General features: G+C 38.5%; 1 protein-coding gene across 5 annotated transcripts; it reads left to right on the forward strand.

Moving 5' to 3' along the window:
- The first annotated feature begins 888 nt into the window (after positions 1–888).
- tmem87b (transmembrane protein 87B) lies at positions 889–12,313 on the forward strand. Of its 5 annotated transcripts, none has more exons than XM_005915429.3 (19): positions 889–1,077; positions 1,924–1,984; positions 2,078–2,169; positions 2,988–3,044; positions 3,213–3,251; positions 3,342–3,513; positions 4,404–4,465; positions 4,817–5,000; positions 5,093–5,192; positions 5,304–5,397; positions 5,641–5,712; positions 7,609–7,717; positions 7,810–7,868; positions 7,985–8,088; positions 8,174–8,247; positions 8,360–8,430; positions 10,344–10,396; positions 10,483–10,513; positions 10,802–12,313. In XM_005915429.3, the coding sequence occupies exons 1-19, from the start codon at positions 928–930 to the stop codon at positions 10,841–10,843; spliced, it is 1,626 nt and encodes a 541-aa protein (XP_005915491.1). In that variant the 5' UTR covers positions 889–927; the 3' UTR covers positions 10,844–12,313. The 5 variants fall into 5 exon arrangements, 4 of the variants coding, with proteins under 4 accessions (XP_005915491.1, XP_005915489.1, XP_005915490.1 ...); XM_005915427.3 differs by having other exon boundaries at positions 890–1,077; positions 2,988–3,119; XM_005915428.3 differs by lacking the exon at positions 5,641–5,712 and adding an exon at positions 5,984–6,055 and having other exon boundaries at positions 890–1,077; positions 2,988–3,119.
- The last annotated feature ends 258 nt before the right edge of the window (positions 12,314–12,571 follow it).

Below are 12,571 nucleotides of genomic sequence, written 5' to 3' on the forward strand. Positions count from 1 at the left end.
CTCTGCCTTTCTAAATGGAGGGACAGTAACTGCATGTTTATATGCAAGCATGTAAAACCTGAAGATAGAGACAAAATTCTTTTAATCTGACTATCTGCCATTCTGCAATTCCTCTCATGTAAGCAATAACGTGGCGCACAGCTGACGTGAAAAAAGGCAAGTAGCTTTAACATTGCATGACAAACTCTGTATTCCTCGTCCACAGTAAATGCAAAAAAATAGTTTTAAAAAATCTCCGTTTTCGGTGATTCGAAACGCCGTTTACGTGTGGACGAAACAGCTGTGTTTTCAAAAATACCCGTGTAGGTGTGGACGTAGCGTAAAAGAGTTAGTTTATTTTATTACTACCTGCAGATTACTTGTATTTGCTTAATTGTTTACTAAATGTTTGAGGTGTGAAATAAACCGCAATTGAGCAAAATATGGGTGTGTGTGGTTGGAGGATGTGTTAGTGCGTGCGTGTGGGCGCGCGCGCGAGGGGTGGGCGCGAACATTTTTCTGTAAAACAAAGGGGGGCCCAGCGAAAAAGGTTTGGGAACCACTGATTTATGCAATCTGTATGAGTCCTGCTGTACAATGAAGATGATATCCTCAGTACAAATATATACTGAATACAAAAGGCTGTCTCCGTCTACCATGGAAAGGTGATTCCTGTATCACGGACCTGTGACAATATCATTCGAAAACATCACATTATTCTGTGAACAAACAAGACCAACGCACATATGATGTGCACAGCGCTCAAATTATCAAAAAAAAAAAATTAAATATCAAAAACATTTATTCTGGGTGCCAGCAGGATAGCGGTAATGAAGCTGGGACAGCAGGCGACGTACAGGTAACAAACGTCGCAGACCTCTTGGGCCCCTCCCATCCTCTGAGCAGCTGAGTTCACGGCGCAAGTGGCGAAATCTACACGTAACGAATATGGCTGCTGCAGTCGGGATGAGGACGTGGAGCTGTCCGACTAGAGGACTTAACTGTCCGTGGATGGTGTTTTCTGTAATTATACTCAACATTATCAATGGAGCTGTTGCAGCGCCAGAGTCAGGGCTTTGGACAATAACTGTTGTTAATGTGAGTATCTTCCTAAAAACGCTGAATACTCTGGATAACTGCAGCACCCTTAGCTAGCGTTAGCTACATTATCCTTGTTATGGTAACTCGCTGACAGCTGTGAATGTGGTGAGAAGCTTGTAACTCACACTAACGGTATCTCTTTAGCCTTTCTTAGCCAGTCTTTATAAACCGTGATAAACGAAAGAGCAGAGAAATGTTTTGTATAATTAGCCGTTAGCCATGCCAAGAACTGTTAATAATAATTAGGTACTTCAAGGGTAGCAGTCAACTAGCTGACTGGTTATAGTTTAACAGACTAAAGTGAAAATCCCAAAAGCTTATTTTCTTTTTGTCTGCCACTGTCTCTGGACTAAAACCTGCGAGTTTAGGTTGTGTGTGTTCAGGTTATGTCACACATTGTAACATATAAAACCATTCTTAAAGTCGATCTTCAGTCAGGTGCTTGTACAGTTCACTCCCTCTTTTTGTTTATTAATGATAAGGCACAGCTCCTACAGTTAGCCCACAGAGACGTGTATAGCTCAATAATCAATAATTTACACGCTAAGACGTTTCAGTTTCCACTCTGTTATCCTCTTTCCAGTAGCAGTAAAACCTGCATTTGCAGGTTCATTCTGAATAGGTGACAGGTCAGACAGCTAGAAAAACACACTTATGGTTAATATTTCTTATATTAATAATATTTTTTATATTATAATATAAGGTTCTTTTTCCACTTTGCAAAGACACAGAGTCCAGCTTGTTTGGATCCGAGAGATCAAAAGAGTACCAATGATCAGTTAGTTTGCCTAACTAAATTGATCAGTATGAAAAATAATAATAAATAAATGTATTACTCTGTAGACCTCAAGAGCATTGCTGTTAAGGAAATCAATGTATAAAGACACTGATGTTGAACTAAAAGGTAAGTCATGACTTAAAAAAAAAATTACTCATAACCTGTTACCCAAAGTGCTTCCTTTTTTTTGTGTTACGTCATCACGTCTTCATGTTTCAGTCTGGCCATTTGACTGTCCTGAGGAGGTGGACGTCACTATTCACTGGCTTTTGAAATACTACCCCTGTCACAACGAATACAACAATATTGAAGTAAGCAAAAAATGCTTCCTGTCATACCATCTGCGTTGAGTTGATAGTTTCTTTTTTTAACTTTATTTTAATTATCTTTTTTTAAAAACGTATTTGTATACATGCGGAATAAAAGGGGACTCCTTCAAATTTTCAAGACATGCAGCACTAAATATTTACTTAAAAAATTCCATGTGGTACAGAAAACAAAGTACACTAAACAAAACCCCCCAAAAATGGGGGTATGGGCTGTCATAGTCAAAACATCAACGGAAAACAAAATGGGTCAACACTGCAGTGCAATGTATGTTTTCAATTTTTCTCAGAATGCACTACATTTTACTTTTTCATAGTCTTTAATCTGTATAAACATGTTTCTCTGTTGATATTAGTTATATTTTAATTGTTGTATAGCGCTCTGTGTAAAGCACTGTATGAATTAACTATAGTTTCTTAAACTGTCGGTCAATTCTGTACACTCCAGATCTTGACTTATAGCCATCCATGGCCCCATAATGAGAGATTCTTTGCAAAGCCAATGCATTGTTATAGTCTAATTTGCCCCCATACGCTTTTTTTTTTTTTAGTAAATATTTATAACATTTGGGTAATTTTAAATCCGTTTTTCCCTAGGTAGAAAGTCAGGCATATAAATTCAATATTGTGGCACAGAATCTCCCCCAGTGTACTGTGAACAGTGTCCCAGAACAGTTTAAGGATGGGACAGCTTCAGGATGCATGAAAGTGATTAAATCCCCACCATTATTTGAGTGGTGCACTGGTCTGTCTGGTGCCTTGCTTGTTTCTGATTGGTGAATTGTGACCGTCTTTGTCTGTAGGAGATATATAAGAGGCCAGGCCTGATTCCTGAGAAGAATCTGGATCCAAACCCAAAGGTACCAGGGGAGCACATCGAACACAAACACGGTCCCATTGTATGTAGCAATGGGCTGCCCTTCCCGATGCTCAAAGTGGGTTTGCTATGTTGGTGTCACCACAGCCGAATTCTTAACGATGTTGTTGTTTTTAGTTCTTCAACATCCTGCAACTGTGTTTCTTTTCAGAAAGCAAAGGCAGATCCACATGTGTCCTCTGCGTTTGAAGTAAGAACCCGCAAATGATCTTTGATTTTAAGGTTAATTATTACATATGTTTTCATAAGTAATAAATGCTGGATTCCTTTAATCCTGCAGGATAAAAATGACATAAAATGGATTACCGAGGAGTATGACACCAGCAGTGCTACGAAGAACAGCAGTGTGAAAATCAGAGACCACGTCATAGCCACCACTTGGAAGGATGGCCCTTACCTGCTAGTCGTTAAGATCGAGTCTAGTAAACCAGAAGCCAACTGGAGTTTAACAGGTGAGACTTTTTAAAACTACTAAATATGAGCATCTTGTAATTGTGGGCAGCTTGGGTAGGGTGGGTCATCTACCTGTCAGAGGGTCGGTGGACCAATTCTCTGGCTGCTCAAGCCTACATGTCATAGTATCTTTGGGCAAGACAGTGAAGGCCGAGTTGCCCCCGATACATCCATTGGAGTGTGTGTGAATTTTAGAAAGTGCTTAGGTACAGAATATAGTGCTTGTATGAATGTGTGTGAGACTGTGTGAATGCAGCTTATAGTAAAAAGCATTTACATTTTTTTTTTACCTTTGCTTTTTTTAAACTGCATTAATTCAGTCGCCCTCCTATCTCATACACGCAGAGCTTTTTAGCTGACACTGAAGTGTCAGATTTCAGGATCTGCAGCAACCACAAACAAATTCTTAAAGTGGCAGTTGACATAATCCCAGGTGAATGCCGGATTTTGATCTCATATCCTGGAGCCTTTTCTACTGAGAGGTTCATATGTGTTTTAGTTTTACTTTCTATCGCGCTCCGTCTTTTTTTCCTTTTTCATGCAGCAGGGCTCTTTGTTTTGTTTGCTAGAGTTTCTACAATCTCTCTTCTTGTTTTTCTTTGTGTCATTTGTGCTACCTGGAGAAAACTGCCGATAGCCACAGAGTGAGACGAAGGCGCTTGTCCTGTTTTGGCTGGACTGACGTAATTTTCCTGGGAAATTTTATTCCCATTGGTAGACATAAGTGCACAGGGAAAGTGAAGCTTTAAAGCAACCAGGCTGAAGACTGAGCCGCTACATTGTGCAATCAGAATTTGGATCATAATGAAAACTTGCCTTTTGTCTGTTTAATATGCTTGGGAAAAGTGTCTTGCATCATTAGTCTAATGTCTGGATTTTGGTTTTGCAGTTAATGTGGTAATGAAGGGCAGCCACGGCTACATTTCTGTCACAGAATGGCCTCTCATGATTGTAAGTAGATGACTTTAGAAATAAGTGATTGCAATTCATGTGATTTATTGGCCACTTGCTGACTTTACTCCCATTAATAATATGTTCCCTTAATTATTTGCTGTCTCCAGTGGAATGATAAGACTCTTTTGTGTTTGTGTGTGTTTTAAATTAACTCATTATATACTCAGTTATTAGATGTAGTCTTATATTAAGATGACAGTTTAAGTAAACTGCAAGAAAACATGCAGAAATTCCTACAACCATTTCATTAAATGTGATTTTAAATCATTTGTTTTTTAAGATTTACAATCCTGAAGTGACCTAAAACTGACAGGCTTTAAAGGCTAATCCCTGAGTGTCTGTTTGCAGTTCTACATGGTGATGTGCATCGTGTACATCCTGTACGCCCTGTTATGGTTTCTCTGGGCGGCCTGCTATTGGAAAGATCTCCTAAGGATCCAGTTTTGGATAGCAGGGGTCATATTCCTCGGCATGGTGGAGAAGGCCGTCTTCTGCGCTGAATACGAAAACACCAATACTGTCGGCTCCGCCTGTGAGTGTTTATAGACGGTCACAAGAGTTCTCTTCTTCTCTCATGTCAGACAGTAAGTTGTATTTTTTTTCAACATATTTACTTTACTTTAGCTCCAGGTTTGCTGATCTTTGCTGAGTTGGTCTCTGCCTTCAAGAGGACTTTGGCTCGTTTACTCGTCATTATCGTCAGCCTTGGCTATGGCATCGTGAAGTATGTTAAAATCTATACACACAGCAACTTGTAGAATAATTGAAACCCCTCCTTAAGTTAAATAAAATGGGGAAAAAAACACCATTTTTGGGGGGGTTGTTTTTCTTTTAGACCTCGATTGGGGACAGTGATGCACAGAGTAGTTGGGCTTGGCATCCTCTACTTGGCCTTTGCTAGCATTGAGGGTGTCCTGAGGATTACAGGGGTGAGTTGTGATCTTTGATTACTTTGATTTTAGTCAGAATAGCCTTTGCAAACGCCAATAATAACATTTAGCAATTAGAAATTTAAAAGGTTTAAAGTCCTACATTTAAATTGTTTATTTTACCAAAGATATGAGCTGAGCTCGTACAGTTAACATTGTAATTTGCTCTCATGCTGTATTTTTTAATGAAGTAAACTTGTCGTCACAATTTCTGTATTTTCTTGTTGCGCACCAAATATCAAGGGTCGAGACAATGGCCGCGCTCTCATCACAGCAATTGTTCTGGCTATGTTTGACTCCTGCGCCATCTGGTTCATATCCTTCCAGTGTATTCCTCACCAGCACAAATATCAATAGCAACTGGAGTGTCCCAACATAAGAAAATGGGCACGTTTGTTGGTGTATTTGAGTGATTTTGAATGTTCTTGGCTTGTTGGTTGGATTATTTATTTTCCCCTTTGCACTTGGGTGGATGGTTTTATGTTTCAGTTGCAGTGCTGCTTTCCTATCTGTAATTCCCCCCCCCCCCCTTCACATCTTTCTCCTCTTCCCTCTGCCTCTGCTCCGGCTCTGTTATCCCTTCTAGGCAAAAGACTCTGACTTGGCTCTGCTGGCCAACATTCCCCTGGCTCTGCTTGACTCTTCTTTATGCTGGTGGATATCCTTTTGTGCACCTACAGCCTTTCCTCGTGTGGTTCTCCTCTGCTCCTCACTTCCTACAGATGAACCAATATTAGATCAGGAAATTGTGGTCTCCCTCTGTCCTGTTCCTTCACCAGATCATTAGCAGCTGAAATACAGCTTCACACAAAGACGTCTTGGGTCTCAGTTGAAACAGCCCTGCTTTAATCATTCATTCTGTGGTGAAATTTGTAGCAATGCATTGTTTTCTGGTTGATGATTTAACTTCTTCTAAATCTTTACTGCTGCTTTCCTTGCATAATTAATGACAGTTTGTATTATTTACATTTTTCAACAGTCTCAGTCTACATTGGTAGAAATGATTGATTTTTGCATGCCCGTCCACCAGACTTTCCAGATTGTGCTGTTAAAAGGTTTTTATCAGCATGGGTGCAACTAGTGTGGGGGATAAAATCTGGATAAAATCATTTGTCATAACTCCTTGAGTGCTTTTTGTAAACACAAGAGTAGCCCACAAACCAGTCGTGGAGTGTCCTTTGTGCGCTGCCTTTGTTGACAAGAGACACTCGCTGCAATTAGACAGGCTGACCACGGACTACCAGCAGACTGTCAACATGTTACCACTGCTGGACCATAATTTAAGCTTTAGTGAGAACAAAGCAGTCAGAGAAAGAAGTTAGTTTAGGATTGCCTCTATCATAAGACACGGCATCGGTGCTACATTGCACACTTGATCTTTTCCAGGGCGGCTCACAGATCCTAAAAAACATCCATGACATAACCTGTGGCATGTTTTCTCTCCTTTGGCGGTTATCGGATATGTTACATGGTCAGCAGTAGCATGCATATATGTCTTGCAGTGTTTAAACAGGTGATATAGATCAGCTATTTGTAATGATTTTGAATTAAAGTGCATTAAAGTTTTGTGTTGTTTTGTTGGGGCTGAACAAGTTTTAGAGTCCCACCCTGTCACCCTGAACATTGTTATTGAGTGGAACATATATACCCACTGCTCAAACATTGCAGCCAAGAAATACAAATTTCTCAATGAACAGGAGTTATGAGTTAGAGGGAATATTTTGATATGGGTCTATAAAGGTTTTTGGAAAATTAATGGTATAGTATGGCGTTACATTTTTGTTTTTATGTGAAACAACTGATAAACTGTAAATGGGGAAAGAGAAAAACCCCACCAGAATTGCAGATCTGTCAAAACATTAGACACCTTCATAAACAAATAAACAACTTGACTCTTTAACTCTTTGTAAATTGGCTGCTAAAATCCAGGCACATTAAAACTGTTAACATCCTCTTCCACATCTTTGTGCTTAAAGATTTTTGCAAAATGCATTTTACAACAATGACGATTAATAGGCTTTTTTTAAGCAGAGGCAAAATCTCACACTTTATCACAACCTTTCCTGTGCTTACGTCATATTAGCATCCAGGTGTACTCCACTGGCGGAACTGCATGTGATTGCAGCATGTAATCACTATTATCTAATGCGGGGTGTATTTGTACAGTTTCTGTGTAATGGCTGCCATGTGTTTACCTTGACTGCCACTAACATTTTTGTCAGCTTGGCACAAACCATCAAGACTCTGAAACTGAGGAGAAACCCTGTCAAGCTGTCACTCTACAGGCACTTTACAAACACATTAATATTTGCTGTCATTGGTAAGTCCTGCAGCTACATTTTCACTGCACCAGTTATTTGCATTTTCATTGACATGCCAAAGAGTTTCACACCTTGCCCTCTACACCCTCAGCTTCCATCATTTTCATGGGTTGGACGGCAAAAAAATTGCGATTAGTAGAATGCCAGTCTGTGAGTGTGGTTTGGATTACTGAGCAATAATAGCATTATTATTATTATTATTATTTTTTAAATGAATGTTTAATGTTGACATTTTATTGAAAACCGAGCCTGTTTTTTGTCTGAAGGATTGGATTGAGTTGTGGGTAGAAGATGCTTTCTGGAGGTTCCTGTTCTCTGTCATTCTGCTCGTCATAATGTTCTTATGGAGACCGTCTGCAAACAACCAAAGGCGAGTAATTTATTAAGACACTTCAATTCATCAACATAAATTAAACTGGGCATGCATTTAAAACTTTTAATTTCAATATCCACAGGTACGCTTTCACACCTCTCATAGATGACTCTGATGATGAGGAGATTGAGGAGTTTATTGCATCTACAAACCTTGGTACAGTTAGATCATGAGGGCATTACTTGTAACCAGAAAACTGCAAATCTCAGTCTGTTTACTTCTTAAAAATGTTTTCTCCTTAGTATTTCTTTTCTTTTCTTATTGGCAGCTGATGGTATAAAGTTGAGAGCGACTAAAAATGAGACAAATGGTACAGTGAAGCCTGCAGAAACAAACCCAGTAAGTAACACAGACAAGTTTTTGGTAATTGGTTAAATAATTATGTTTCATTCAACTTTTAATAAGAATACCTACCTCTGAGGAAATGCAGCTGACCAAATGTCACATTTGCAGAGGGCCTGCAGAGGGCAGTATTTCATTTCAATTCATTTCCATTTAAAAGTGCTTTGTTATTGGCGCCATAATATCTTAAAACAATACTCCCAGAGCATTAAAATCCAATTTTTTAATAAACTAAAGAAACAAAAATAGAAGAATAAAATAACACAAAATCGCTGAGTATTCTCAATAAATTAGCGTACGTTATGTGTATGTGTGTGTCCAGGTCATCCACTGCTTGTGGGACGTTTTTATCCTCCGTCTCCTAGGAGAGTTGTAATTTTAAGATATTGTTTAATTTAATGAAATTTGGAATTTATAGAACTGAACTAGGTAAAATCGGTGTTCCTTACCTTATTGAAAGATTTGCAGGAAGTTCATCTCGGCTTCAGCCTCACCTGTCAGGGATCGCATGTTCTGTTTTCTTTCGGTTGCCATGACTTTTTGTGTCGACCTGTTTCTGTTGCCAGTTTGTGGTCACTGATCTGTCTCTGCTTTCTATCACTGACGGTCAACAGATATTTTGCCAATTCATAATCTCTGTTTTAGGCCAGATAGTGCTTTAATCTGCTTCAGCTTTTAGTTTCTTCTTTCCAATATTTCAGATAAGTTTCTTTGCAATGTGTTATAACTTGGTTTACTCTGACTGGTGTTTGGACAGCAGTGTTTCTGTGAAACTAATTAGGGTGTCTATCCTGGTCTCATCTCCTGGTTTTGAAGGGAGGGTGTCTTGTGGGCTGGATTTAAGTTTGTTAATTATCAGTGAGTATCTGCCAAAATCAACAGGCTGTAAAATGTTGCTGCAGAAGTCTGCATGTAGAGATTCTGTTGGGTCTTCATCCCTCAGCTCAGTGGGTACAGCTCTAATGACTGAATGGACCTCATATATCACTACCATACAACACAATGGGCAGTGTGACACTGTCAAATATTTTAAGCCAGATCTTAATTGGAATTTGAAGCTTATAAAATCGTACTGTAACACTGTAAATTGGTAAATCTAAATGTAAAGGTATAAAATATAAAAGGAAAAAAATCCAAGCTACATACATGTAAGAATACAATAAAAACATATCTGTATAAACAACTGTTCAGGACCTTAGGAGATAAACATATGTGAATTTAGCAGTAGAAAACTAGTTTACATTCATGATTTCAGACTTAAAAATAGCACAGCCCTAAATGTCCCAGAACTAATTTTGGTTAATGACATGCTCAATATCTTGTTGTTTCATTTGGTGTAATTTTTTCCCTAAATTTTCTTTCATGTTTATTTAAAATTTGATTATACTTGAGCCATAAGGTTGGCCTGTTTGGTTGGCAATGCTTTTCATTTGGTATTTTTGTCTTTTTGGTGATAATTTGGTGCTTTATTAGGCTTTTGTTTTTGCTTTAAAAGGTCAGCTTTAACAGCTGCCTTATGAAAATATTGCATTGATATCATCAGTGGCCGTACATATACTGTCTGATCAAAATACCATAATGATTTTGGTCATGCATTGATATGGCATTTATGAGATGAGGTTCAGCTTGATGAATTGGTCTCCACTGTTTGGGTTGCTTCTCTAAGGAGGGTTTAATTTATACAGCTTACTGGGCTCCCTTTACTTGTCACCCATTTAACCTGAGAGTCTAAAGAACCCCTTTATTTCCCTGTGGTCTGATAGTGGAGGGATCCGGGTTAGTGAGTTAAAGTGGTTTAGATGGGAGCTGGCTGATATGCTAAACAGGCGAAACTGACCAAAAACAGTTACTTTCTTGCAGGTCAGAAGCGTCAGATTCACTTTACATTTACTTTGTTTAACTTTGTGCAGGATGAAGACTTGAAATGGGTCGAGGATAATATTCCTACCTCTCTAACTGATGTGTAAGTATCCAGTGAAACCTTTTCAAAGGTCTTTTCACTCACAGTGTGTTCTAAGAGGTTCTTTTTATCCTTTTATATCACAACAGAGCTCTACCGATCCTGCTCGACTCAGATGAGGTATGAACAACATGGATTTGTACAAAAGATGATTTACTTTTCTTTTTTTTTAACCAGAGATGTGTTAGTCTAGATATATAGACCCTGTAGTTGAAATAAAGGGCCCACTGTTTGAAATGTGCTATGAATTTGGAGAAATATAGTTGAATGAGGTGCTTGACAGGCATAGGAGCGGTTGGTAAGAAAGGTGAGGCTCAGCAAAATGATAATGTACAAAAGCATGTTTTCTTTCAGGGGATTACTGTCTGAAAATGTCTAGTTTTTTATCGAGTGCCTATTGTTTCTCAGGAAATCATGACAACCAAGTATGAAATGTCAAAGCTGGAATGAAGCACAGTGTTTCCAACCATCTGCTGACAAGGAAGGAAAACGGCAGCTGTACCTGACTGTGTAACAGGGTTTTACAACGTTTGGATGGTGGTGGAGTGCCATTTTCAGGGGATCCTCCTGATTGGCCGCTACTTTACAAGGTGGTGCAAGCCACAGTTTTAGGGGGACCTTGGCTGATTCCTGTCAGCTTCTTAAGGACTCTACCAGAGGAAAACCTACATTTTTTGTTTTTTTTTGACTGAACACCCGGCTCACCATTTCCCTCATATAATCACTTTTTCCAAAGACAACAGTTTCATGTTTTTCCTCCAGAGCTGTATTTATTTTTGCTATGTTTAAACACATTTGTTTTACCAATGGGCCTCATACATTAACATACACACAAATATATGTTAAGTCTTCCTGAGAACATCTAGTGTATTATTAGTGAGGTTTAAGAAGTCAGATAATTATATTTTAAAGAAAAGACAAAGCTTTTTTTCAAACAATTAACTGAGAAGGAAATACGTGAGCTATTATAAGCCAGAAGCAAGAAAATATATTGGGTAAGTGGATTATTTAAAGATAAAGATTAAATAAATTTGTTCATATGCACTTTTTAAGATCAATACCGTGCCTACATGTGGTTCTTGTATGAGGCCCTAGTAGCTTCCATTAATTGAGAACAGTATGTGTGAAAACTGTTGATGTCTTAAACTGAAACTAGCAGACATACAAAGTCCTCATGAATGAGTGTGAGAGATGACGCACAAGCAAGTCCTTTGAATAATTTGAGTTAGATGTGAGTTATGACAATAGTGGGAAATTAGGGTTTAGTGTCATATTTTGATTCTACTGTACAGGTGTGGGTGGGCAGGTTCTATCTTTTGAATGGGAAGCAGTATGCTGCGTGTATGCTTCTATGGAACTAAGTGATTTGATTATTTATTTGTGTTTCAAGTGGACTTATATGTTAAAGTGTTTGTCCTGAAATCCTTCATGTTTACAATGTGTGCTTCCATTTTTCCCCCTTTTTTTTTTTTTTTTGTTTGGATTATTTGGATCTTGCACTATCTTAACATTTGCCTTCTTTGCCGATTAAAATCATCTTATTGGCTTCACAGACACCTTAATAACATTTGTGTTTTTTTAATGTTTTGGTCTTAATATATTGATGTACTATATATTTTTTGAAAATGCCTGGCCTGATTTTGGCAGCGTCATTTTGAAGTTGGAGCACTGTCGTCTTAGTGTGTGCGTGCTGTGTCGAGTAGATGTAACAGCAGGATTTGTATTTTTGTCTTTCTAGGCCATTCCCATTATAACACAGCAGCTGAATTATGCACACACTGACCACCTCATTGGATTTATATTGTCACCCTTCCTTTTTTGTCCCTTTTGTATTGCCTGTAAACCTGGAATAATTGTGCTTATGAGGGCAAGCGAGCCTTCGGTTATATAAACCTGCAGACACCTGCAGTGGACCTTTGATTATTTGTACAGATGGCTTTTGGCTTATTCCTGTTATTTCATAATTCCACAGGTGGGGAGATGTCTGGATAATATGCTTCGCTTTTCTTTTTTTCTTTTTCTTTTAATGGGTATTAAGTATAACTTGAGCTTGAACTCTTCTAACCAGGGGTTTTCTTCTCACTTACTTTCCAAGAAGTATGTACACTTGGATCAAATCAGATTTAAATTTGGGATATTGTTTTCTGATCTATGACTTTCAGTGTTTGGCAATTAAAG

The sequence above is a fragment of the Haplochromis burtoni genome, unplaced genomic scaffold (assembly GCF_018398535.1).
Source record: "Haplochromis burtoni strain Fernald_Lab_line unplaced genomic scaffold, NCSU_Asbu1 Contig_12, whole genome shotgun sequence".
Taxonomy (NCBI): domain Eukaryota; kingdom Metazoa; phylum Chordata; class Actinopteri; order Cichliformes; family Cichlidae; genus Haplochromis; species Haplochromis burtoni.